The sequence below is a fragment of the Ascaphus truei genome, chromosome 18, assembly GCF_040206685.1.
Source record: "Ascaphus truei isolate aAscTru1 chromosome 18, aAscTru1.hap1, whole genome shotgun sequence".
Classification (NCBI taxonomy): domain Eukaryota; kingdom Metazoa; phylum Chordata; class Amphibia; order Anura; family Ascaphidae; genus Ascaphus; species Ascaphus truei.
Genome location: NC_134500.1, coordinates 38306553 through 38334351, shown reverse-complemented (window position 1 = coordinate 38334351; position 27799 = coordinate 38306553). Strand labels below are relative to the sequence as shown.

The 27799-nt window shown below is 45.5% G+C and overlaps 1 protein-coding gene across 2 annotated transcripts in view; it reads left to right on the top strand.

The window, feature by feature from the left end:
* The window catches only part of LOC142469173 (uncharacterized), a 176299-nt gene that overhangs the window by 122447 nt on the left and 26053 nt on the right, over positions 1–27799 (top strand). For both annotated transcript variants that reach the window (XM_075576137.1, XM_075576138.1), the window contains 2 exons: positions 6740–6842; positions 14969–15231. In XM_075576137.1, coding sequence (XP_075432252.1) covers positions 6740–6842; positions 14969–15231 — 366 coding nt within the window. The remainder of the gene's footprint in view (positions 1–6739; positions 6843–14968; positions 15232–27799) is intronic.

Here is a 27799-nt window from a genome sequence, read left to right as displayed (position 1 = left end):
ACATCATGAAAAGAAGATCGAGTATCTTTATTTACTTTTATCTGTAGATTCATGTCAATCTATTCAATCTGACATCTACAGAAAGCCAAATTCAAGAAATACGTTTCTAAAAGCCAACAGTGGTCACCCACGTCCTCTAATAGAAGGCATACCGAAGGCACAATTCCTAAGGTTGAAATGTATTTGCTCAACAGAAGATTCATTTGTAGAGCAATCTAAAGAATTGGCTTTGAGATTTTTCAAAAGGGGATACTGTAAAATGGACCTACAGGAAGCTTTTGATCATGCATTTCATACCCCACGTACCAAACTGTTGAAGAAAAAGATTAAAATAGATTGTAAAAAAGAATCAACGCCACTCTATTTTATTACACAACATAGTCGCCAAGCAAATAACATCCGCTCCATTATATCAAAACACTGGAACATCTTGTCATTGGATAATAAACTTAAGCCACACATTGAAAAGTTACCCAAATTTGTGTTCAAAAAAGCTAAGACCATCTCCAATTATATATCACCAAGTATGTATACAAAACCACATACAAAAAACAAATGCTTTGTCCCTCCTATGGGTTTTTACAAATGTGGCTTTTGCAAAGTCTGTTCCTATGCAAAACCAATTAAAACAATTCAGTCAAAGATAAACAAAAACAAAACCAAATTGAGGAGTTTTATTACGTGCAACACCAACCATGTAATATATCTCTTGACATGTGGCTGTGGTATGGGCTATAAAGGGCGTACGATACGACCATTAAAACTTCGAATAATGGAGCACATTAGAAGTATTAAGAACAAAGACCAGAGGTTCCCTGTGGCACGACATTTTATGGAATGTCCTAAAGGAAATCTGGACCAGCTTACATTCAGTGGTCTAGAACACATTCCACTCTCAGTCCGACGTGGAGATCGTCAGAACACTCTAAATAGAAAAGAGATGTTCTGGATCTTCACGTTAGATACCATGACACCTAGAGGTATCAACGTGGATTGGGAGATAAAACATTTTCTGTAGAACCATCTATCTCTTGCCACAGGGAACCCTGTAAAATATGTGTTCCTGTTCGTGCAGTTCGCCCATATGGCCCATTAATACACTCCTTTGAGTAAGTGATCCTAACCAATATGACAATGACAAAATAAATATTTTTGTCTATTTGTAATGTTAAGTACCTAGCATTTATTTAAAATATCGATATATCTTTTATTTGGTCCTTTTTTATATTATGTTCAACGAGGAATGCCAAACATCATATATATATATATATATATCTTTTGCTCACTAAATCCATTCCATATGTTTACAATATGTTTATAATATGTTGTTATAAATATGACAATATTTAATTCATTTCTATGCCCTTTCCCCCTCCTTCCTCCCCCCTTCCCCCTCCCTCTCCTCCCCCTCCCCCCCTCCCCCCCCTTTTCTCCCTTTCCTCCCCTACCTTCCCTCCCCTTTCTTTTCCCACCCTTCCCCTCCCTTCCCTTCCCCACTTATATCATTAATCATGAAATCTGCAAAGTTCATACTTGTGGGTTCGGTTAACCATATTGATGAATCAAATCATTATTAACAGCATGTCTAATTATGCAATGTCTTGCTGGTCTTGTTATTTGATTTTATACAATTGCATTTATATATATGAAAACTCTAAAGTGCAACTGAGTATGTTCTGATCAAGCTAATTGTTCTAACTACGAATTGTAATAATAGCAACATAAATGTACTAAAAGTATGCTTTACACCATTATCAATTAGATATTGGAAATTCCCATTACCCCTGCCATTACTTGTTTTTAATTTTAATTATCATTATTTTTTTCATTTATTTTTTTCATCTGTTGCTTTCTATTATGATATACACATTATGAAATTTATTTTTGTATATATTTAGATTTCATTAAGGTTTATATTTGATTAATAATATGAATTGTATTATCTATGATGTTTAAAAGTAGATTGCTCAAATGTTTGTTTTCAATTGTTTTTAACCTTTTAGTCCCTACTGCGCATGACACTGAAGCCCATGGGTGCCGAGTGAATGTCATCCAGCTGGGACTCAGTATCCCATCATGCAGCTTGCTGTGCGTGTGGTGTCGGCTCAGTGGCTGACAGGCACCATAGGTGGCGCACTTGCGCTATGTGTGAGCGCCGTCAAGCCACGAGCCTGGCAGTCTATCATACAGCACGCAGCATACCCACAGCCCATTCGCTGTATGACGTCACTTCCGGTTCACATCCGGTATATCAGTAGCCTGCAGACGGGTAGTGTTACTCTTTGAAAAAGCCCATGCTTGGGTGAAACGCGTTAGAGGTGCAGGGACATCCTTTTTCCCCCCTCTTTTTAACTATGCTTCAATAAAGGAACACTTTACAGCACAGTCCAGCATCTGCTACGTTTTTTCTGCCTCGTGGTGCCCGCTGAAACACCTCTTCCAAACCGGAACAGGTACACTCTCTCTGTTATTTATATTATCTGTTATTTATTTGATTACGACGTGTATTACTACTGTGAAGCGCTATGTACATTAATGGCGCTATATAAATAAAGACATACACTACCGACACACTTTATTGCAGCACGGCTAGCACCGCAAGCCGGGGGATGCCCCGGCGTGCTAGCCGCATTCCCTCAGCGTGCCGCGCATCACCGATGCGCGGTCACGCGTCATCGGGTGCCTGCGCCCCCTGCACGCGCGTCCAGGGCTCACCGAGGGAGCCCTGGTGTCCCGCGATGTGGGGGACGGCGGCAGGGGGTTCCGGGGGACCCGGCGGACCCGGCAGTGGGAGGGAGAGCGCCCCGATCGGAGGGCGCTCCTCCGCTGCTTCGGCGCGCGCCCGGCACCCTCCGGCGCGCGCCAGGTTACTGCTGCGGCCGAGAACGGGCAAATGCTCGAATAAACTCGGCCGCAGCAGTACAAGTAGCTGTTATAAAAATATATACTTTAATAGCACTGCTCATGATTGTGACAGGGATTGATAAAACCTTGTAGTTCATGAAAATAAGACAAAAATTGTGTTTCATGATCTACAAGGTTTTATCAATCCCTGTCACAATCATGAGCAGTGCTATTAAAGTATATCAATCATACTAGCTTATTAATAACTCTGTATATGATCTTATCATATATATTTTTTTATAACATCTACTTGTATGATCTCAAACTTTTTTCTCCACACAAAATACTGCCCACGATTGTGACTCAGGAGTTTGCATTCTATATCTGACAGTAATTATGCAAATGTTTATGTTTTAATTTGTTTTTAACATCTTTTTCATTGTTTGTTATGTTTTTTTATTAATAAAGTTTATTTTAGAAAAAAATGCGCTCCACGTGACCCGCCCGGCCTATGAAAATGTACGTTACGTCAATGCGACGTCCATTGCAGACGCGCGTCGATGACGTAACCCTCGGCGGTAAGGCGGATCAACTAGGTGTGTATAAAAATGCAGATTATGTTGAGCCTTGTACACCTTGATAAAGTGCTCTTTGCACGAAACGCATAGGTGCGTTTGTGAAGCCCCTGTTTTTGGCACTAGCTTGCTAATACATTGATCTGCTTATTTTGGAGTTGGCCTGGGATTTTTTCTCATTTGCTTTATCCTACTCTGGATGTCGTTGGACTGTGCTCCATTTACCTCCATGACTGTGGATTTCTCACCCGTGGATGCACGTCGGGGATACAGTGGACGTCCCTTCAAGGTATACAGGTAATGGGCCACATCGCCCTATTATGTACCCTGTCTATGCCGGACATTTCCATTTATACTTTACTATCTGGGTCATAACTGTGCACCATCAACTGCGGTAGTCACGTGGACACCACTAGGTGCATACCAATTTCAGTATTTGCAAATATTCATTCAGGACATCGCATGCGTATCTGGACATTTATCTCTATATCTGTTCTATAAACCATATTGGACTATTTGAGCACCACATTGTACTGTTTCATTCTGTCCATTCTTCGCCTGGTGGCACTAATCTAAGTGACAGAGAGAACCTGTGCTTTCTTTAGCTTTGTAAAAAGTGTGTACGTTACAACTTGTTTTGAGAGCTCGCAATCTACGAGTTTCTCTCTGTTAGAGGACCCATCAGAATTTTAAAACATAGGGCTCAATGATCCCACGCGTGCCACCAGTAAATAAGCCTGTCACGGGTGACCAGGTATTTACACCTTTTACCGGGATCATTCCCTGAGCAAAACAAATTAGTAAAACAAATTGTATGTATGTATGTCTTTATTTGTATAGCGCCATTAATGTACATAGCGCTTCACAGCAGTAATAGTTACAATCATATAAATAATAAGATATAAATAACACATAATAAGATAAAAATAACACAAAGGGGAGAAGTGCTTCAGACTTAAATGTAACATTTGGGAAAAGGAGTCTCTGCTCCGAAGAGCTTACAATCTAATTGGTTGGTAGGAAGAATGTACGGGGATAGTAGGAGGCATTCTGGTAAGTGCGTCTGCAAGGGGCCAAGGTTAATGTAAGAGGTGTAAATTATCAGCCATCGAGCTACTCATATGCTTCCTTAAGCATGTGTGTTTTAAGGTGAGTTTTAAAGGTATCATTTATTCCATTGAAACAGACATACACAAAGTGGATTACAAAATACAGATGAAAATACACTTACTGGGGGTCTGGGCTACAAAACTGGACTTTCCTAGGTGAAATGGCACAGAAATAAAGTCTGAAGTTCTTGATGCCACCGCTGAATCCGCTCCGGAGTTGCTGAAATAGTTTAGCCACGACCTACACTGGCGACACACTTTATTCGAGCTCGGCTAGTCCCACGAATTCGGGTATACCCGGGTGTATTGAGGTTTGTGACTGTTTTCTGCCCGAGTGCATTGAGTTATTTTCCAGGCAGGGATTGAAGCATTTTATTCCCGCTGGCTGCAATACTGCACAGTATATATATATATAATGCATTACAATTCATGAATTTATGCCATCTGGTAGACACGCGAAGCACTGCAGCCTATTAAATCTTAATCATTATCATTTAACAGATCAGCCGCCCATCAGCCAGGCATGAACCCAGGCTGGGAAGGCAAATGCAACGGGGCTTGTCAGAGGTGAGGAGCGGCGCATTCCATGTATCTGCCAGGTACATACTGGGTATTTGCTCGAATAAAGTGTGTCGCAGCAGTAGCTCCAAACATCCTGGAACTATTTTCGGCTTGCAATCCCAGCCCGACCATTCGGTGTTTTGAGAATTTGTGCGCAAATGTTGGGACTCCAAATTTCTCCACCTCAAATTTCTGAAGTCGGCTCACTGCTATTTCTCTCTGAGCATCTTTTGGTGATTTCAAATTTGCCGGTGCTGTCTTGGTGCTTAGAATCTGTGAGAATCTCGTGTCCTGATTGGCTGAGGGTTTCTTATAGTGTTTCAGAGTTCATTAATGAAATACTACAGCCAATCCGAGCGTGGGAAAAATCCTACCAGCCAATCAGAGCATTGCCAGTCCATCTAAGCAGGGCAAGCATGGGTTCAGAATATGACAAGGGCATGCACCAACCTGGCACCTCTGCCACTTGTCAGGCAGAAGCCACCCGCTGAGTTATGCTCCTCAAAGTCTGTGCTGGGGCAAATGGTGGTCCGATGACTTCCATTTATCCCAGGACATGAGTACTTGAGGCTTACTCTGCTGCCCAAATGGCCTTCACACCTTGGCAACCTCTGAGGCTTTCATGTCTGGGACCCAAGCTGACTGGATGGCACCAAGCTTTGTAGCCACATGGTTTCTCGGAACCATGGACCTGGAAGTCCCCAAGTCACATACTGTGCACAAGCATATACACTTTAAACACACTGCTTAATAAAACATATACTTATAAAATGTTCAAGTCCTATGGCTATGGGGAATAGAATAAGAATCTTGCACTTTTGTTCCTACTAGCCATATTCCCCACACACTATACAAAAAATATAAAAACTACTTATAACCTTATACATGGTCGGAGTACCCTCAGAACCCGTATACCAGGTTCTGGGTGATCAGGGAATTAACTGGACACCCCCTCCCCTTATACTAGGGACCCCTTTACCGTTTCAGGGATACCACACATCCCTATGCCCCATTTACCTTTCTGGTCTGTGCTGAAGCAGGGAATCCTAGCGTTGAGTTGTGCAAGCATTTTCAAGGGGGAGTTTTGCCGGAGCAATGTGCCACAATGTATCTGAGAATCCGACCTTATTCCCAGGTACATTTTTGGGGTCTCCAGCAACTCTGGAACCCCGCTACCTAGACACATTCTGAGAAGACTTTCTCCATAAAACCCCCCTTGAAACTCATAGCCTAGCAATCTCTGCTTGCTGGCACACCTAAAAAGGTAAAACACAGAAAATTCTTTATTGTCGCATAATTTTTTACAGTGCATAGACAAATACTGGGCTCAAGAGCTGACACTCCCGTACCCCAATATATGGATCAGAGGTAAGCAGATGGGCTTAACCTTTATTGTTGAGCCTGGTTACCCCCTCACCGTCACATTGTGGGTGTCTGACAGTAGCCATGAGTCATGGCTGTGCGTTTAAATATCTGGTAATGGGAAATGTTGGCAGCCTGGAGGGATAAGATATACATTTTAATTTGAAAGATTATTTTGAATTTTAGGAATAGAAAGTATAAAATAAATAAAAAATCTTTTAAACTCCAGTTTCTGGTTGCCTAAAGTTTTATCTAACAGCCTAAAATGTTTATTTTACTTTATTGCAGATCAGTATGACGCTTTGAAACAACGGTTTGAAATACTCAACTCAGAAATGGAACAGTTTGAAAAGAATCAATCTAGACTGCTGGAGAAATTCTCTACCCAGTCGTAAGTTGGAAAATAATAATTGGTTCGTCATTTGAATATATTCAAGTCCTGTAATGTTTGTTATGCAGTAGCAGATATCTGCTTATTTTTTTCATTTTTTTTGTTGCATGGAGTGTATAAAATATTTGCAGAATACTATGGGTTTAAACGTGTCCTTTTTTATAGTTGTAGCCCCCTGTAAACAGAACGGGCTATATATCTTTCTCCTACTGTGGTAAGTCCTGTTAAGGGCAGGCGCCAGTAGTAATCATGGGTTTTCCCCCTTCACGCCCTGCCTTGAGTGATAGATGCAGGCCCCTGACTCTGCTGCAGGCATGAGACAGACGGGAGGTCCTGCTGACATTATGAGGGATGGGGCTGACTCTATTTAGTGGCCAGTTCCTGTGAGGACAGGGTCTAGTATGTGGGAGTTGGAGGAGAGAAGTACTGTCCTGGGAACAGAAGAGAGAGGCTACGGTCCTATGAATTTGGAGAGTGAGCAGAGCTAGAGTGGACCAATGCCCCTCACCCTACTGAGGGGGTGAGGGGGTGAGGGGGAGAATCTACCCCCACCCAGAGGATACCCTCTGAGGTGGGCATCGGGGTATTGAGGCCCCCCCATAGACCATCCTGCAGGAGTACAGTCTGGAGGAGAGGAGAAGAGGAGGAGGTCTGGTGTACATTTGGAGTGCCTTGGGCATATGACCTGTTGCTGTGTGCCAGATAAGAGACAATAAAGACACTGCTGATTTTACATAAGACTGTGTGATTCTGGAGCATTCACCCTGGGACCAGGGTTATTCTTCTATAAGGGTCTTAACCCACATCCCTGGGAAGTTATAGAGGATGGAGGCGCTGCATCACTAAGGAAATGGAGGCAACTACCCCAGAAGCCTGGTCCTGTGTCCCCAACATCACCACGGGAAGCTCAGGCCCTCCTGTTACTGGCAGGTACGCACCACCAAAGCACATGTAGCCAGCCCTCACTATACCTAGATATGCTATCTGTGTCTGGAGGGGGGGGGGAATATGGGTTACATTTGGAGGTGAGCTGCTGAGATCAGAAACAGGACAGGCTTTCAGCGAAGCAGAACGGGAAGAGTGAAGTGCACTCTCCGTGCAAGTGCTGGATAAAGTAGGGCATGTCATACCAGGGGTAGTCAGGGGAGCGTAGACTCCCGCTCAGTATGCCCTGGGTGCCCTAAGAGGGTGTCGTAAGATGGGTGCCTAGCTATAGCTGTTCTAGTCCCTTGAGGCAGATAGTGTGAGGCAACTGGGGGGGTTAGCCTGTTAACCTTTCCAGGGACCATGGCCCAGGGCCCGCACTATGAGTGGCCAAAAGTAGGGACGCCCGTACTTAGGGAGATGCCCGGTACACTAGCCAGCACCCACATAAAACGCACCACAGAGCACTTGCAGTCACAGTCACCGAGTACAGTGCACAGAGAAGGAGTTCTGCCTAGCCTGGGGTATGCCACATCATATCAGTGGGCACAGTCAGAAAGCATGCAGAGAGCATTCGGGAGTGTTAAGGAGCCAGTGGAGGTCCGTCAGTGTCTAGGAACGTGTTACACCGTAGACACTGAGAATAGTGCACATTTACATATGGTGGGCTCATCGAAGATGGCGGCCGTCACTACATGTGCTCCGCGGAGCAAAGGAGAATCCAAAATGGTGACAAATGCGCCATCCACGGCCCAGCAGTTAGCAGCAGAACTAAAATGACGATTCCCGCCAATCCTGGAGCGCGCACGTGAATCGTGCAAAGAGACTGTACGAGAAATGTGGCGGGAGATGTGCAGGGGTTTGGCGCCAAACCCAGATCCCCGCGAAAGCCTATAGCCCACCCACCTGTGCTGTGACTGGCCAACAAACCAGGCCACGTCACACTGAAAGAAGGAGTGCCCCGCCTCTTGTTTCCACCAGAGGGAGGGGGCACAAGGAGAGCCAATCAGGAGAGCCTTCCCCAGAGAAGGGAGGGACAGGAAGTGAGAGCGAGGAGCTTCATTTCTGTCTGACATTCACAGAGAGCGGAGCTGAGCAATTGAACTGTTCCACCCCTGAGCGAACTATGGCCGAACTGAGCACCACGATTTACCAGCTACCAGGAGGCTAACTGGTAAAAGAGGTGGAGAGCCATGAGTACCTCCGGTGCCTGTGCGTCCACTGCGGGATACCCGGAGCGGTCCCAAGCACTAAGGCACGATGCCCTCAATGCGGCACGTACTACCTATGGCCTAACGAGCCATGGCCACTGATCGAGACCCCGCGGGGTGCCTCTCCGGGAACACTAACGGAGGTAGCGGAGACGAAAGACAAGGCTGCCCTAGTTTCCCGCTTCACCCATGCGGTAAGAACCAAGGCCCAGCCAGCTACAGAGCCGAGAGAACCAGCGGCGGAGGAGAGTGCGACCGCAGTGGAGGTACCGGAGCGAGCCCGTTTCGTGCCACTACCTACAGGTGGTATCGCCCAAGAACCCGGTGACTCCCTTGCGGAGGAGCCGATCGTAATATCTTCGGAGGAGGAAGTTGGCGTCCCATCGGTGGCGATGCGCCTACCGGCGAACCACCCCAGCTGTAACAAAGATGGCGGTCCACTTACCGGAGAGGAGCAGACGAGTCCGGACACCTTCCGACGGTGAGTGCTGGTGCGGCCTGAGACCCGTAGCAGTCCCACGGCCGTGGTGACTCCCAGTGCGGCGGAGATGGCGTCCGAGACGACTCCGAAGGACCCCGAGGACCCCGAGGACATCAGCCTGCAGCGGAGCGGTAAGGAGACTCCAACACCACCTTACTCCCGCCAGGCGAAGACGGCACCTGCATAGGACGAGAAGGAGAAGCTCACGGCCTACTTACCCGTCCGCGGATCGGATGCTCCACCACCGCCCCTTCCGGTCTTCGATGCACTTCCGGTGCGTGACCAAGGAGCGGATGGAGATTCCATGGGCAACGGCGATGACGTCACTTCCGGGTCCGATGGGAAACGGGGCCCGGGAGCGCTGTTCTTCCCATGGAGTGTAGCCATGGCAGCTGCAATGGCCACCCTGAAGAGCCGAGGCCCATCCAGAGAAGCGCGAAGCATGGTGAGAGAGCAACCAAGAAAGCACCCACTGGTCGCGGTATTACCGCTTGCTGGACACTGACTTGAACATTGCCCCAGTCCCAACCCCTAGCTCCATCGCCCCGGCTACTGCCCCTGCCCCGTCACGAGTGTAAATTAAGCAAGTACCCCAAATATTCCAGAGATGTGCGGGACTGGGAATTGAGCGATGACGGGTCTGATGGGGAAATACAACATGATAATGCAATACGTGTGCCTAACCCTGTGCCTTTTTCTCCTACATCTAGAGGGAGGGCCTGAGGGTCCCACACTCCAGCAGAGGCTGGGTCTGTCAGTGAGGTGGTTCACAAGATGAACCTTACCTTGTATATCAACGCCAAAGGGAGGAGAGATTGCTCGCGCTCTACAGAGGCAGGGACGTCCGGTGTCTCATCCCAAGCAGAGTCAGAGGTAGAGAACACTAGCCACTTATCTGAGTACGAGCACCGTGGGCACCCCTGTTCACTGGGTACCACGAAGGTATGGACCGCACCAGGTTCTTACTCATCCGTAACAACATAGTTGATTATTGGTGGGTGGCAGGTGCCTATACTCCTCAGGAGGTGGCGGACGAAATAGACCACAGGTATCGGGAGATAGAGCAGAAGATAATTCGTCCTAAGGGCCCCAGTATTTTGTACGATGACATTGCCCCTACCGAACCAGAGTTCTGGGTACTGCCAAGCAGGACGGGTCACCGTAAGCTCACTAAGTTGAGCCGAGCAGACAGAGCCATAGTGGCTAGGTATAGACAGTCTCATGGCTATGAGTACACCTATGTGCCTGAGCCTATAATGCAGGAGATTGAGGAGCAAAGAGACAGTTGGCTCTGAGAAGCCGTGCAAGAATATTTGAGGACAAAGTTTGGTAAGGCAGGTTACCATAATGAGGACCGGATCAGTGAGTTGGTCAGGATCTGGAGTATAGGACGGTGCATATACATACACAGTGTAATATATCGGCCAGAGCGTGGGTCGGTACAGTCCTTCATTGTGGCCATTACGGACCACAATGGAAGAAAAGTAAGGAAACCTGATCCGAAGCATTACTATTAAGGTTCTCCCCATTGGGAGTAACCGGGTTTTCGTGATACTACCTCATGTGGTATATGTTATGCTTAACAAACTGCCTGATATGTGTTTTGTTTCCCAGGTTTGTTCACCGCAGGATGGTACTGCTAAAGTTAGGTCCAAGTGGGGACCATTGGATTCCACCAGAGGCAGAGTGTAGCCCCCTGTAAACAGAACGGGCTATATATCTTTCTCCTACTGTGGTAAGTCCTGTGAAGGGCAGGCGCCAGTAGTAATCATGGGTTTTCCTCCTTCACGCCCTTCCTTGAGTGATAGATGCAGGCCCTGACTCTGCTGCAGGCATGAGACAGAGGGGAGGTCCTGCTGACATCATGAGGGGTGGGGCTGACTCTATTTAGTGGCCAGTTCCTGTGAGGACGGGGTCTAGTATGTGGGAGTTGGAGGAGAGAAGTTCTGTCCTGGGAACAGAAGAGAGAGGCTACGGTCCTATGAGTTTAGAGAGTGAGCAGAGCTAGAGTGGACCTATGCCCCTCACCCTACTGAGGTGGTGAGGAGAGAATCTACCCCCACCCAGAGGATACCCTCTGAGGTGGGCATCAGGGTATTGAGGCCCCCCACAGACCATCCTGCAGGAGTACAGTCTGGAGGAGAGGAGAAGAGGAGGAGGTCTAGTGTACATTTGGAGTGCCTTGGGCATATGACCTGTTGTGTACTACTGCTGCTGTGTGCCAGATAAGAGACAATAAAGACACTGCTGATTTTACATAAGACTGTGTGATTCTGGAGCATTCACCCTGGGACCAGGGTTATTCTTCTATAAGGGTCCTACCCCACATCCCTGGGGTGTTATAGAGGATGGAGGCTCTGCATCACTAAGGAAATGGAGGCAACTACCCCAGAAGCCTGGTCCTGTGTCCCCAACATCACCACGGGAAGCTCAGGCCCTCCTGTTACTGGCAGGTACGCACCACCAAAGCACATGTAGCCAGCCCTCACTACACCCTAGATATGCTATCTGTGTCTGGGGGGGGGGGGGGGGCAATATGGGTTACATAGTATACTTCTTATATATTAAAAGCCGAGTTATGTCATGCCACATATGCCAAAAGACAACCAATGGTAGAAATATGTTTAATAGGACAAAATTAAATGTCTTCTATGCTCAAAAAGTTTGGTGGCCATAGAGGTCTTCTAAGGACTGTCACGTAAGGAGCTTCTTAAGCACCAGCTTCTTAAGAAGAGTAATCTTTATTCCAATGATTGGGAAAAAAACATGCTGTGTGTTTTGACGAAAACCAACAGAAGATTTATGATAAGCAAAAACAAACTCCATAAACCAGACGGTGGTTTTCCCTGCTGCTCTTCAGCTGTGCCCCTCTGGGGACTTTGGACCCTGCTCCCTTGCAGGCTGCAGTAAGAAAGGTAATGATCCTTGCTACTTCCTTTTGTCTCTAGCAATATTCAGCTGATCACTAGCACCCACATTGAATGGAGCTCCATTTCCCAGCTTCTGTGCTTTAACCCTTCCACTGCCTAATTCTATGTTCGTCTTGTGCACTTTGTCACAATGAGCTATGAGTGTAATACATTTTTGGCCAGCAAAATAACATTTTACTGATTTGCTTTTTCTTTTTTTTTCATCGATTCTTTCTCTGTGACGTTGACCTGATTTTTATATCCTAACAAAGAACTGCTTATAAGCAGTATTTCCAACTTCCTGTGAAATTTCCAGATTCCCTGAAAATTTGATCCCTCACTGGGATAAAATTTCAAATATCGGTAAATCGGAATACTGGAAACTCAGAAGTAAAGAGCGAGTGTGTGATGACATCATCACTAAGGGGCGGTGATGTGGGCCAGAGTCCTTCCCCTACACTTGCTGCCTTGCCTAGCTGAGCTCAGAGATAGGGAGACAAGAGAGTACGTCACATCCACTGTGATGTTTAGAGGGGCAGTGTCTCTTTGCTGCCTGCCTGGCACCCTCAACAGTTAGCACAAGAACGTAGAGATCACCCGTTGCCAATGCCCTCTCCCTGTCACTCTCACGTCCCCCACCATCATTTGCCCCTCTCACTGCTCAGTGTAATACATAGTAATAGTGTAATACTGGTCAAAGCCAGATACTAGCACTAGCAGAGCTACTACAGAGATAATTAAAATACAGAAGAGCTAACTAACGTTATATAGTACACACGAAAGCAAAATATATATGTGCTATAGCTGTAACATACAGCCTGTAGTTTGCAGAATGTAATAATTATTAAGATACTTGGGGTCACTGTGACAGTGAACGGGTAACCAGGCTCTCAATAAAGGTTTACATCTGTTTGGTTACCTCTGATCCATGTATTGGGGTTTTTGAGAGTGTCAGCTCTTGAGCCTAACCGTTGTACATGCATACTGTGTAAATGTGCGACAATAAGAATTTTTATGTTTTTGCCTTTCCAGGGATGCCAGCAAGCAGGGATTGCTAGGATATGAGTTTCAAAGGGGGGTTTGCGAAGGAATTGTTGTCAGAATGTGCCTACAGTAGGTAGTTTGGGTCTGGAGTTGTCGGTTCCCCTAAAAATGTACCTGAGAATCATGCTTGGTTTGCGGATCAATGTAGGCACATTGTCCTGGCAATAGCTCCCCTTGAAAACGCTTGCGTGACTCACCACTAGGGTAACCCTGCTTCAGCACAGCCCAGAAAGGTAAATGGAACAAAAGGATGTAAAGTGTCCCTGTAACTATGAGGGCTCCCTAGGTTAAGGGGGATACCCAGTTACAGCCCAGGTAGCCCAGAACCTGTATTGGGGTTCATGGGCACTCCAAGCATAATTATGAGGTTTGTGAGTGGACTCTTAGAGTGTAGTCCAAGTCTATGAGATAGTGTGTGGGGAATATAGGTTAGTAGAAAATAAAGTGCAGCTTTTTATTCTATTCCCAATACCCAGAGACTTATGACATGTAAAAGTATATTTTATTAACATTGTGTTTAGTAGAAAATGTACTGTTGTGCACGGTAAATGAGTTGGGACTTTTAGAACCAATGTTCCGACAGACTGCCAGGGCTACCAATTTGGTGCCAGTGAGAATGCTGAGACATCAGAGTTAAAAGCCACCTGAGGTGTGAAGACCATTTGGGTAGGAGGGAAGGGCTCAAGCACCCTCGTCCTGGGAGGAATGGAAGTCGTCCAGACTACCATTTGCCCTCCCAGACTTAGAAGGCCTGACCCAGCGGGTGGCATCTGAATAGCAAGGGACTAAGGTGGCAAACTTGCGCATGTCCCTTGGCAGGTTCAGATTCCCCGCATACCTGGCTTTCCAAACCGGCATCGCTCTGATTGGCTGTGAAGAAAGTTCCCACGCTGTGATTGGCTGCAGTATTTTGTGAATGAACTCCAAAATATTATAAGAAACTCCTCAGCCAATCAGTCGAGAGATTCTCAGCGCCAGAACAGCCGCGGGATATTTGAATGTGCTATAAAGTGCTCTTGCGTGAATAGCAAGGCACCGGCTTCAGAAAAACCTACCGGAAAATATTCTAAGTCCAGCTTTTTGGGGCCAAGTTCTCATAAACTAATGGTTGCAATTTCAAGAAGATTTTATTTCCAGAACATTTTGAGCTAAGTCCCGGACAAGGAAAAACTCTGGTTTAGAGTGCACAGCAGCTAGGAAACTTTAGTTTTTTTATCCCAGTTCCCAAATAAGTGTGTCTTTTCTTATGCAGTTTGTGTATGCCTTTTCCTGCGAATACATTTACAATTTATTTCACTTTACATGTTTGGCTCAATTAATGATCCTAGTAAAATGGTGTAAATGCCTGGTCTCCCGTGACAGTCACATTTTTTTAAATTTTGATGGTATTCCACGATGTACAGTACTAGTGAAGAGTTCTTCATTGATTATTAAATGATCAGCTAGCTTAAATGTTTCAGGAGATAGAGAGCATGATAGACAGATGGACAAGGGATTTGTTACTATAAATCTATGTTATTACATTTTGCTGAATATTTATTTTTATTTTCTTTAAAGGACGCAATGTATGAATGTGATTAATATGATGAAAGAGCTCTGTGATGAGAAAAAAAGTAACAGAAAAAAATCTAAATCTACTCAAGAAAAGGAAATTGCTGGGGTTACAATGGGACTGCAATCATCTCATGTAATAAAGCAAACTCAATTTATATCTCTAACATCGAGTTCCAGTCGTCTTCACAATACAACTCAGAAACCAGACATCCATGTTGAAGTAACACAAGGCAGACGGACAAGCACAGAATTATACAGAGATTCAGGTAAGAATTCCCTTTGTGTAGATGGCACAGTGATCTGCAACAGGGTTTACATTCCAGAAGGGCCAGACAAACGGGTGAATGATTTAGGTAGATTGGAGTAATAATCAACTACAATTTAAAGTCTAGAAGTGTAAAATCATGCAGGATTAATGGCACGATAATGTCAATCACTACAGAAAGGAGGTACCTGGGAACCATTATTTCACCTCACGTAAAAGTAGTAATGGGAGGGAAAGTGAATGGAAGGGAAATGTGGATTTGGATCCGCCTCTGATCGGCCGGTTCCTTTGGTCCACGGAATTCCGCCGATCATTCTCAAAAAGGGCAATACGGTTTATCTTATTATTTTTTTTCTATCACTGACAGTCCGGGTGATTAATAATTCTAACCAAAAAACATAATCTGTGATCCGGGGATGAGGAGTATAAATAGAGTTACAGCCTCCAGGTGATGCCATTTGTTGAAGGGTTTAGTTGTGGGTTGGTTAGGCTGCTGTACTATCATATCTTAAAAAGACAAAAAGGGTTTACATAATAATAGTTTTTTGCAATATTAACCTGCTGTGATTGAGTAGACTTTCAGCAAAGTGGGCTCTAAACCTCATTTTGCACATGGTACTGTGATAGCATTATATCAACGGGAATATACAGTGCAGCAGCAGTTATTATTATTATTATTATTATTATTATTATTAATCATAATAATAATAACTCCAACCTTAGACCCTCACCAACTATCCTCTCCTCCATCCTACTGTATAGCACATGTTTTTGTATTTTCACTGTTTATTTTTTGGGGGGAGGAGGGGTTGTAGGCGGACGCTCACAGAGGTATGCAAGGGAGACTGATATAGTGAAATTAAATAAGCCTTTTATTGCACCTGTTTCCTTAACATCAGGAAACCATCCAAACAAAGGGTAAACAAAGCTTCTATTCACTTTGGAGTATTTCTAGTGAAATACTATGCAGTTCACAACTCCCTTAGATAAGCATGTCTCCCAGCCGCAAAACATATAGTATGAAGTAAGCAGATATAAGAAATCTCATAAATGAAAGTCTTATCTTTCCATGTGGTTTGGAGGGAAAATCTTCTCTGTCCCTGGTTCAGCTCCATTTCCTCAGGGTGTGTCAGCATTCAGGTTTAGAAGTTTTCCCTGTGTCTTGAAAGCTGTTTCTTCTGGCAGGGCTCAAGACAAGTGTCTCCAAGTTCAGCTCAGGTGTGAGCTAAGGAGTCTCAGTTCCTGTCTCAAAAGACATTCTTTTCTAAGCCATCTAATCAGGCAGGTGGTTTTTGTTAATTGACTACCAGCAGTTAACCACCACACTGCTGGATTAGAGGCACATTACCTTAACAGGGATAACTCCCCTGTTACATACCTCCCCTGTTTGTGGGAAGCTCGGGCTTGCCACGGCCAAAGCCCATCCTTCCACTCTCATTCTAGATATCTCTGAGACTTGAATGAGAGTGGACGGAGGTAGAGAACCCTCAGTTCTGCTGGATTTGGAGCCCTTTCTCCAGTTTATTCGTGTCTCCTCCTGAAGGTGCTTGAGATCAGCACTCCTCAGTCGCTCGAGGAGGACTTTTTCTAAGTATAGTCTTTTTGCTACGTGTGCGGTCATGAGATTTCCCTCACGTCGGGTGCTCGTCTTATTGTAGGCATACTGTATGGCAGCAGTTGCAGAGCGTTTAAAAACAGCCCTTTGAGTTTTCCGCTCTTGAAGCTGTCTCTCTGCCCTTTTCCCACTCAATGGGGTTGCTAGTTCAGCCTCTTTGGGGTTAAATTGCAATTCCACACCCACTTCCAGAGAATGTCCCATCTTTTCAGCTTCATCAGCTAAGGATTCTTCTTGTTTTGATTCAGCACGTGTACCTTCTTTTGTTGCCTGTTGCGTGGCTGAAGGTTTTGCTAGTGCTTGTTTAGGTGGTTCAAATTTTGCAACCTTGTCTTTCAGATGAGCAGTATTCCCAGCTCTCACTGTACCCTTGTCTTCATGGGTTTTTGAGGCTGTGGGATACTGACGCTTAGTCAGGGTCAATACTTGTCCTTGTAGGACTGTAATCTCATCCGCGAGAGATCCTTGTATTTTGAGTGCGTCTTGCAAGTCTCTTCTCAGGGAATTTATCTGCATGCTTTGCTTTCTCTGAGCTTGCTTCCACATTGTTATTGCATTGTGAAGCACTATGAACTTCTTTGCTTGGGCCACAGTTACTTGTTTCAGTTTCTGGACCTTCTTGTGCTCCCTTTTGTGCCACGTCACCTGGGTTCTAAGCTTGGCCTTTAGCGTTGCTTTGGTGACGCTCTGGGTTGCCTTCAGTTTCTCATGCTGCTTTGCGGGGACATACTGGGTAATCAGACGTTCCTGTAGCACTTGAATTTCTTTAACAGCCTGCAGATTTTCTTCCTGCAGAGTTCGCTGCTTCTCCTCGGCCTTCTCGAGGTGCGTACGCAGACCTTGCAGTTGGTTCTGCAGTCGGTGCTCTGCTTCAAACTTCTCACCTTCCAAAAGTCTATTTATTTCTTTAAGCTCGTGCAGTTTTTCATTTTTTTCCTTGACGTCGTTTGTCAAATTAAAATTTTCTTTTTTGAGTTTTAAGTTTTTTCTTTGTAATCTTAAATGTTCTCCTTTTTCAGTCTCTGTACTATTCAGGGCCTGTTTGCAGTCCTCCTTCCATTTACGCACGTCTGCTTTGAGAATGACAGTCTCCTGGCGTGAGACTTCCTTCTCTAGGTTGAGGGTCTGAAGCTCCTTCTGGGAGACTTGGAGATCTGAATTAAGATTGACAATCGTTTCTTTAGAAATGTCCAGCTCCTCAGTGAGACTGTGTAGTTCCTTTCTGGAAACTTCCAGGTCTGTGCGGCAGCTATTGGTCTCATGAAGTAAGGCAGCCAGTGCTCTGCGGAGTGTCTGAACCTCTTTCTGAGATACGTCCACCTCTATCCGGACACTGTTGACCTCCTGTTGTGAGGCATTCAGCTCTATGCGAAGAGTGTGAACCTCTTGCTGGAAGACTGTCATCTGCTTCAGTGCCTCCTCATACTTCCGCTTTAGCGTCACCACCATTTTATCAGATTGGCTCTGCTTTTCATCCATGGCGGAAATAGTAGCATTTGCAGTATCTAGCTCAGTCTTGAGATCGTCCAATTCTGTCCTGGCTAAAGAGTAAATTGTGAGCACATCTTTTTGTAGCCTCACGTTATTTTTCTGTAGCTCTGTGTAACCATCTTCCTTTTGTTTCAATTGTTCACGGAGCATATCACAGTCATGCCTGACATTTTTCAGGGCATCTTCAGGGCTGGTCAAGGGATCGTCACTCACTGGTTCCGGCTCCACTTCCCTGGGATGGTTGGTTGAGGGTTCCTCACTGTTGGCACCGGACAGACACTTCTTTGGGGTACACGACTTCTGCCTTGGGCCCTCTGGATATTCGGTTAACCGCGGGACGAATTCTCCATTTTCTCTAGGCTGCAGGGCAACTCAGTCCCCCTTTTCCTCCACAGGATCTGCGGACGTCTCTGTTCCTTCCACGGTAAGTGAAGAACCGCTTTTCTTTTTCCGCTTTTTTGTTTTGGATGACTCCGTCCCATCCGGAATACTGGGGTCTCCTTCTTTATTTGATACTTTAGCGGCTTCATTATATACGCCAGGCTTTTCTTGCAGTTGCTTTAGCTGACAGAAATATTGGGTGATCTGCTGCTCCCGCTCTTTCTCTTGTCGACCATATTCGTCATCATAGAGGGCGGTCTTTTCTGTTCGTGCCGAGTTCATGCACCCCCACCATTCTTGGGGTGTTTTGTGGATGTGACTCGGTTCGGGTTCCCCGTAAGAGATGTCTTCCTCTTTATTGGACTGGAAGGGCCACTCTTCCGTGGGGTAGGGTTCATTACAGGAACGCTGCATCTTGTCCTCCATTTTTATGCTATCGGGTGTAATTTTCTTCCTGACCTCAGGAGGCGCTATTGCAGCTGTTGCCACTGTATTTGCTAGAACCCCCAATCGTGGTATTCCTACAGGTGGGCATATTTTGCTTGTAGAGGTCGTAGCTCTCACAGGCATCTCTGTAGACTTTTTATTTCTTGGGGAGTGAAGTAGAAAAAGAACCCAAATACAGCACTCAGGTTCACGCTGTGTATTAAGTGAATGATTTAAAACATAACTTTATTGTATCTCATTTATAAAATAATGGGTGTTAAAAACTGACGACCTGAAGGAATAGTGACCTTCAATACTAGAACCATATAGGTTTAGGGTCTAGAGTGTTAATGTGTTCTGTTAAAGACAGTTAACACATTGAACTAAAATCCTTAAGAGGATCTATCCAATCTATACTCACTGGCTCTAAGGAGAGTACTAATGGCCGCAAGCGCCTAAAGCAAACCAGGTATGGCTAGATAATTAATGTGTGCTCAGAGACTATCAGGTAAGTAGCTACCGGTCACTTATATGCTGACAAGGTAAATGAGGAGTTGAGACTCCAGTCAGTAATTGTAGTGACCTTTGGTTAGGTGCGGTGCTTGGTCTGATTGACCTATGGTGCCCTGCTATAGCACCATAGGTCAATCAGACCAAGCACCGCACCTAACCAAAGGTCACTACAATTACTGACTGGAGTCTCAACTCCTCATTTACCTTGTCAGCATATAAGTGACCGGTAGCTACTTACCTGATAGTCTCTGAGCACACATTAATTATCTAGCCATACCTGGTTTGCTTTAGGCGCTTGCGGCCATTAGTACTCTCCTTAGAGCCAGTGAGTATAGATTGGATAGATCCTCTTAAGGATTTTAGTTCAATGTGTTAACTGTCTTTAACAGAACACATTAACACTCTAGACCCTAAACCTATATGGTTCTAGTATTGAAGGTCACTATTCCTTCAGGTCGTCAGTTTTTAACACCCATTATTTTATAAATGAGATACAATAAAGTTATGTTTTAAATCATTCACTTAACACACAGCGTGAACCTGAGTGCTGTTTTTGGGTTCTTTTTCTACTTCACTCTCTATTGTGCATTTACCCAAAGCACCGTTCATTTATTACTTGTAGCTGAGGCAGTAGCAGGGGCTCCCCTAACAATTTACACTTTTTATTTCTTGGGTAAGTTTTACAATATCAGCAGTCCTGTGCATGCATTTTCTCTTATCAGGTATACAAGATGTGCAGTTGCTAGGTAAAAACGTCTGTTTGCTTTACACCATTTACTTGCTAGGTTTAATCTCTCATTAGGTATGCTGAATGTGTAGTTGCTAGGTAAAAACTTCTGTTTGCTTTACACCATTTACTTGCTAGGTGCAATCTCTCTGCTTCAGCCAAATAATGTGATTTTCTGCTTGAGTTCAGTCTCAACTTTGGGTATTATGACATTCACTCTTCACACTTTGGGATACCTTTTACACAGTTCAGCAATTCCTTTTTTCTAGTAGGCAATTTTACCCTCAGCACTTGTTTACTGAAAATTCCCCTGCTTCAGCACAGTCTTGCATCAATTTTCACATTTTTTTGCATATTCTCCATTCACAACTGGTAGTCCTATGCGGTGTGGCAGCCTTTACTTGCAGAATCAGTACCGCTCATGGGTCACCATCTGTATTCACTGCTTCAGCTAAACATTTGAAAACAATAAATGCCTATCCCTTTAAGGGCTAACTTACTTCTTGAACCCTATTTTAATGACCATATTACACTTTATTTTGGTTGGCAGTCTCTCTCTCTCTCCTCTTGGGATTGGGAAGAGTCCATCTGTGGTTTTGTAAGTTTCAGTGCAGTGGTGTGTAAGTTGCTCAGACTGTTTGTAGGCAAAAAGCATAAAAAAAAATTTCACATAAAAAATCTCCAGTCCTTTTTAACTTCAAAGACACCTCTCGTCCCACTTCGGACACCATATGTAGGCGGACGCTCACAGAGGTATGCAAGGGAGACTGATATAGTGAAATTAAATAAGCCTTTTATTGCGCCTGTTTCCTTAACATCAGGAAACCATCCAAACAAGGGGTAAACAAAGCTTCTATTCACTTGGGAGTATTTCTAGTGAAATACTATGCAGTTCACAACTCCATTAGATAAGCATGTCTCCCAGCCCCAAAACATATAGTATGAAATAAGCAGATATAAGAAGTCTCATAAATGAAAGTCTTATCTGTTCCTTGTGGTTTGGAGGGATAATCTTCTCTGTCCCTGGTTCAGCTCCCTTTTCCTCAGGGTGTGTCAGCATTCAGGTTTAGAAGTTTTCCCTGTGTCTTGAAAGCAGCTCTGCTGTTTCTTCTGACAGGGCTCAAGACAAGTGTCTCCAAGTTCAGCTCCAGGTGTAAGCTAAGGAGTCTCACTTCCTGTCTCAAAAGACATACTTTTCTAAGCCATCTAATCAGGCAGGTGGTGTTTGTTAATTGACTACCAGCAGATAACCACCACACTGCTGGATTAGAGGCACCTTACCTGAATAGGGATAACTCCCCTGTTACAGGGGTTAATAACTATTTTTATTAGACATGTAAGTGTGCTATCACTATATTAATTACTTACATAGTGGCAATTTGGCAGACAAATATTAGATAATGGTTTTTTTTTCAGATTTTGTAATTAATTACATGGAAAATTAATTATACATGGACTTTGAATTTAAACTGTTGTTAAAAGAAACTAGAAAATGGTGGGACCTGGTGTGTCACAGAAAACCAGGACTTTTAACACCGTTTAAACAGATCTTACAATAGGCAAATCAAGGAGGTGGAATAAAATGAGATTTTTATTGTGGTAAACCCGCTTACACACAATAAAATGCAAAGATACAGGTAAAATACACACTTACTTGTGGTCTGGGGCTGTAAACTAGGCTCAAAAATGTGCTGGGCGCCTCTTTTGGAAGTCTTATCTTGACCACCCGGGCTACCTGGTCCTCCTTTTGGCTAATAACCCTTACTGCGACCGCTACGTTCTAAAATGAGAACTTGGACCTGGCGTCTGACTTAGTCTATGCTGGGCAGGCTTTCCTATCTCCAAAAATGAAGCTGGCTGCTCTGCTATTCGTAACAGAGCAACTTTGAAAAGCCCGCCCGTGCTTCACCGACATAAGCCACTCAATAGTCTCGTACTCTGAACCGGCCGTCTCCTTATATAACCTCTGCTGTTCTATCTTCAGCATGGAAGTAAGAGGAGCGACCAATCAGAGCGTGGGAAACTCGCCTGGACAGCCAATCAGAACAGGGTTGTGAAAAGCCAGGTGGGTGGTAATTATGAATTGGCCAATGGGAAATGCGCCTACCAGCAGCATCTTTCTGCTTTCGGCAATGAGCACCAACTCATTGCCACCCGCCGGGCAGGCTTCACCAGGTCTGGCAGCTCAGAGGTGACTCTACGGGGTGCCCTTGATTTCCGGACCTGGTTTTCCGCCTTGCCCCACTCACCAAATGCTTTTCTCACCTCTGGACAACCAGTGGCTGCTTTGAACTACGATGTCTATTTAGATATACTGGCGCATATGTAGATGCCTGGGCTGATTACATAGACATTTATACATACAATATAAAATATTATAAAACATACTTAAATAAAGTATAGACCTTGGGGAACATTATACCTGTGAGGGAAACGGGTCTGGGATATGTGGGCTCGAAAACCAGGAGTCTGGGAGACACTGGGTAGCCCTGGTGTAGCTCACCCCGCATACCCGCAAATCATGCCTGCACACTGGGGAGAATTAGGGGACTACCTGTAACTGTGTCCCCTGAACTCCTGCAAACAAAATAACTGCATTTCCACACAAATATCCCACCTAAAACTTACACTCCTGAACTTTTATATTTCTGGGGCAAGGGGAACAGGTAAAGTGGAAAATCAGGGCATGCTTTGGCTTTTACATTTTACATGGGACTTCCATAATACACCCCGTCTTCATCTACAGACGGGTACCCACAATCATACACTATATGCGGGTAACATAACAGTACTACCGGTAACTCTGGTCAGCAATACTTTATACAGTTTTTAACCCTAGTTGCTCCCTGTGTCAGGGTGAATGAACGTCACCAGCTCTATGCCTGGCAGACGTATGTGTAGGTATGCAGTGCAGCAGTGATGAGGTTAACTTTCAGCTGGGAAGCTCCTGACAATTAGAGTGGTCCCAGCTGCATAATCAAGGTGTTTTAAAACCCCCAGGCTACACACACATGATGGCTGGCTGGTCAAGAGATAGGACTGAAATGCTGAAGTAGATAACTGCAATAAGGTCTGTTTTCCAAATGCATGTTTGATGAACTGTGTGGGTTTTTGTATGCTGAAAAGAAGCTTTTGTTTTGTACGCTGAAAATAAGCTGTTTTGTTTTTTTGTATGCTGAAAAGAAGCTGAATAGTTTTTGTGTGCTGTATTTTTAAGGCTCAATAAATAGCCTTATCCAGAAACCCCACGTGTGGTTGCATGTACCCTGCAACATATGGTTTCAGAAGTGCCGGGATTTTGTGAGGCCCCTGCAGTTGAAGGGCCACACACACAAAAAAAAATGGAAGAACTTTTAAAAGCGTTTCTGTGCCAGCAGGCCCGACTACAGGCAGGGAGAGATGAAAGACTATTGCAGCAGCAAACCCAGCTCCTAATCCAGCAGCAGAAAGCACAGGATGAGCGGATGGCCAGGTTGCTGACTCAATCCCAGGGGTCTGCCAGTCCAGAACTTGCGAACAAACCCTCGGTCCTCTTGAGGAAAATGGCTCCGAACGAGGATCCAGAGGCTTTTCTACTGACGTTTGAAAGAATTGTCGTAGCCCAGGGCTGGTCGGCAGATTGCTGGGCAACCGCTTTGGCCCCACTCCTCATAGGAAAAGCTCAGGCCTCATATCAAGGCCTCCCAGGCAATGGATTACAAACAAGTAAAAGCCGCCATACTGGATCGCTTAGGTCTGACCCCAGAGACCTACCGGCAGCAGTTGTGGACACCCAAAGAGGGAGGTCGGACCAACGGGGAACCTACGGCCCATCCATATGCAACCGCCAAGTCCCACGGTAGGAGCAGTCGTTCCAGGAAGGGAGGGGTTCAAATGCTGGTCCCCGCCGAGACCCTCATCTACTTCCTGATGTAGGCTCGTCGCCAAATGAGAGGAACTTTAGAGGACGTCAAACACAGGACCCATCGGAGGCCTGGTCTCCAGTATCCGGTCCCGCTGAACGGTAGCCACTGCACCCTCTGGCAAGGGGACCCTCTTCATGTTCTGCCTGCGGAGAACAAGGCCACCGTCATGTGGACTGTCCACAGATAGATTGCTCCTATAGCAGGACAGTCGCCTCGGCCTTCCTCAGAGAAAGTGGCAAGCCCTGGCTACTTCCAGTCCAGATTGGTGGTAAAACCGTCCAGGCCCTTATAGATTCAGGCTCTGGAAAAACTCTGGTCTTCCGGGAACTGTTACCACCTGACGTGCTTTCCTTTGACTCCCCATGGAGTATAGAGTATATACACGGCGATGTAAAATGGTATCCGACGACCAAAATCCTGCTACAGGTGAAAGGTCAGGAGGCCAGGATCGAAGTAGGAGTCTCTCTTTGGCTCCCTGCCCCCGTTTTGCTCGGCCGTGACTGGCCTTCCTTTTCAAACCTAATGGCTCCAGTGTCTCAGGAGGAGCCTCATTCTCTGACTCAGGAGAAACCTGGTAAACTGTTCCCCTTTTCGGTAGATCTGTTCCCCAGTAGACACCGGGTTCCAAAGACTCGGAGGCAAAGACGCTGTGACAAACAGGACTGGTTGCAGAAATCTGGGACTCAAGGTGGCCATACTAATAGGCATAAGTCACAAGTCATGACTGGGGATGGCCAGAAAGAGGGAAAGATAGGGTCTGGGGATATAACTGAGCTATGTCTCCCTGATTTTCACCAGAGGCAGAGGGAAGACCCAGTCCTGGCCAAACAATATGATAAAGTGGTAAAGATTGATGACCAGATATTGTATGCACAAGGGGTAATGGTGCTCCCTCATTTTGAATTGTCGAATGATATCCTGTATAGGGTGAACAAGCAGACACAAACAGGGGAGGTCATCAGACAAATATTGGTTCCCAAGGCGTTTGTTAAAACTGTCTTCACCCTAGCCCATACTGTCCCTTGGGGTGGTCACCTGGGTAGAGATAAAACCATGGACCGTATTTTGTTCCGCTTCTATTGGCCAGGGATGCATAGTGACATTGCTAAGTTATGTGCGGCATGTCCTGAGTGCCAGCTAACTAGTCAGAAGGGACAAAAACCAGTCCCCTTGGTTCCTCTACCCTTGGTGTCTGTTCCCTTTGAGAGGATTGGTGTAGACTTGGTAGGACCGCTGGAGCCTTCTGCGAAAGGACACAGGTTTATTCTCGTAATAGTCGACTATGCAACAAGATATCCTGAGCCGTTACCCCTGAGGACAGCAACGGCAAAGCAAGTAGCCAACAAATTGTTGGAGCTGTTCTCACGGGTTGGATTTCCCCAGGTTATGTTGACAGACCAAGGTACAAATTTTATGGCTAAACTGATGCAGGATGTCTTAAAATTACTAGAGGTCAAGTCTGTTCGGACATCGGTCTACCATCCACAGACTGACGGATTGGTGGAAAGATTTAACCGAACTGTAAAAGGTACGCGGAGAAAATTTGTAGATTCAGAGAAGAGAGCCGGGGATTTCTGCTGTTCGCAGTGCGGGAAGTTCCCCAGGTCTCCACGGGGTTCTCTCCATTTGAATTATTGTATGGCCGTCAAACCCGGGGAATCCTAGACCTCCTAAAGGAGTCCTGGGAGGAACAGCGGTCCCCTTCTAAGAATACCCTGCAATATGTACTAGACCTTAGGAAGCGCCTAGATGTGGTCGGCCATTTTGCTAGGGAGAATCTTAGATCAGCCCAGGACAGTCAGGAGAGACATTACAATCAGAATGCTCGCATGAGAGTGTTTCACCCGAGAGACCAGGTGATGTTATTATTATCCAGTTGTGAGAGTAAACTCCTAGCCAAATGGCAGGGCCCATTTGAAGTACTCCGCCGCACGGGTGATGTGGATTACGAGATTGCTCAACCAGGGTCCAGGAAGGGTAAACAAATTTAGCATGTGAACTTGCTGAAACCCTGGAAGGTGCAGCGGTCTCTATTCATCCACCCGGTGGAGGAGGAAATGGACCTGGGTCCTCAGCCCCCGCGGGAGAATATCTTGGGTGACGATAAAATCCCAATTGGTAGACAATTGTCCTCTGAACAAAAAGGGCACTTGTTAGAAATAATTATACAATTCAATGATGTTTTTTCTGATTTGCCAGGGCAAACTAATTTAGTTTCCCATGTGATAGAGACAGCACCTGGGGTAAAAGTACATTCTCGTCCTTACAGGTTGCCTGAAAGCCGTAAGGCCCGGGTAGAGAAGGAGTGTGACAGGGTGAAGTCAACACCTATCAGTTATGCCTGGGAAACATATGTCTGAGTGCTGCATCCAGCACTCAGAAGGTTAACTCAGAAGGTTCAATCAGGAGGTAAGCTGACACCTGATAGCCAGCAAGGTAGAAAAGGATCTTGTTACTGGCAGTAGCTGCCTTCCTTAGACCAGAGCACACTGCTATGTGAGCTGTTAGCCAGAGGGATTTCACCAAAGTCACTACTTCAACCAAAGTAAGGATTGTTCTTTTGTTTTCCTGACTGCTTAGGAAAGGACCATGGAAATGCTGACTTTTTGTAAAGAGAAGGAGTGGAGGGTTGGGCTTCAGCCGTGTGGGACCCTAGCCACACACAAACAGGGGAGGTATGTGACAGGGTGAAGTCAACCCCTATCAGTTATGCCTGGGAAACATATGTCTGAGTGCTGCATCCAGCACTCAGAAGGTTAACTCAGAAGGTTCAATCAGGAGGTAAGCTGACACCGGATAGCCAGCAAGGTAGAAAAGGATCTTGTTACTGGCAGTAGCTGCCTTCCTTAGACCAGAGCACACTGCTATGTGAGCTGTTAGCCAGAGGGATTTCACCAATGTCACTACTTCAACCAAAGTAAGGATTGTTCTTTTGTTTTCCTGACTGCTTAGGAAAGGACCATGGAAATGCTGATTTTTTGTCAAGAGAAGGAGTGGAGGGTTGGGCTTCAGCCGTGTGGGACCCTAGCCACACACAAACAGGGGAGGTATGTGACAGGGTGAAGTCAACCCCTATCAGTTATGCCTGGGAAACATATGTCTGAGTGCTGCATCCAGCACTCAGAAGGTTAACTCAGAAGGTTCAATCAGGAGGTAAGCTGACACCGGATAGCCAGCAAGGTAGAAAAGGATCTTGTTACTGGCAGTAGCTGCCTGCCTTAGACCAGAGCACACTGCTATGTGAGCTGTTAGCCAGAGGGATTTCACCAAAGTCACTACTTCAACCAAAGTAAGGATTGTTCTTTTGTTTTCCTGACTGCTTAAAGTACACTTATGGTTTGGTTATGGTCTAGCCAGCCAGCCTGCTAGATAGGCCTGGTGTGTTAGTCAGATCTCCCAATGTGGAGCAGGTTTTGTTTTGGTTTGAAGGGACAGTGTATTCACATGTTATGTTATGGAGAAATAAAGCCACTGAACGTTTTAATTTTCCTGAAACTACACGTGTGGACTG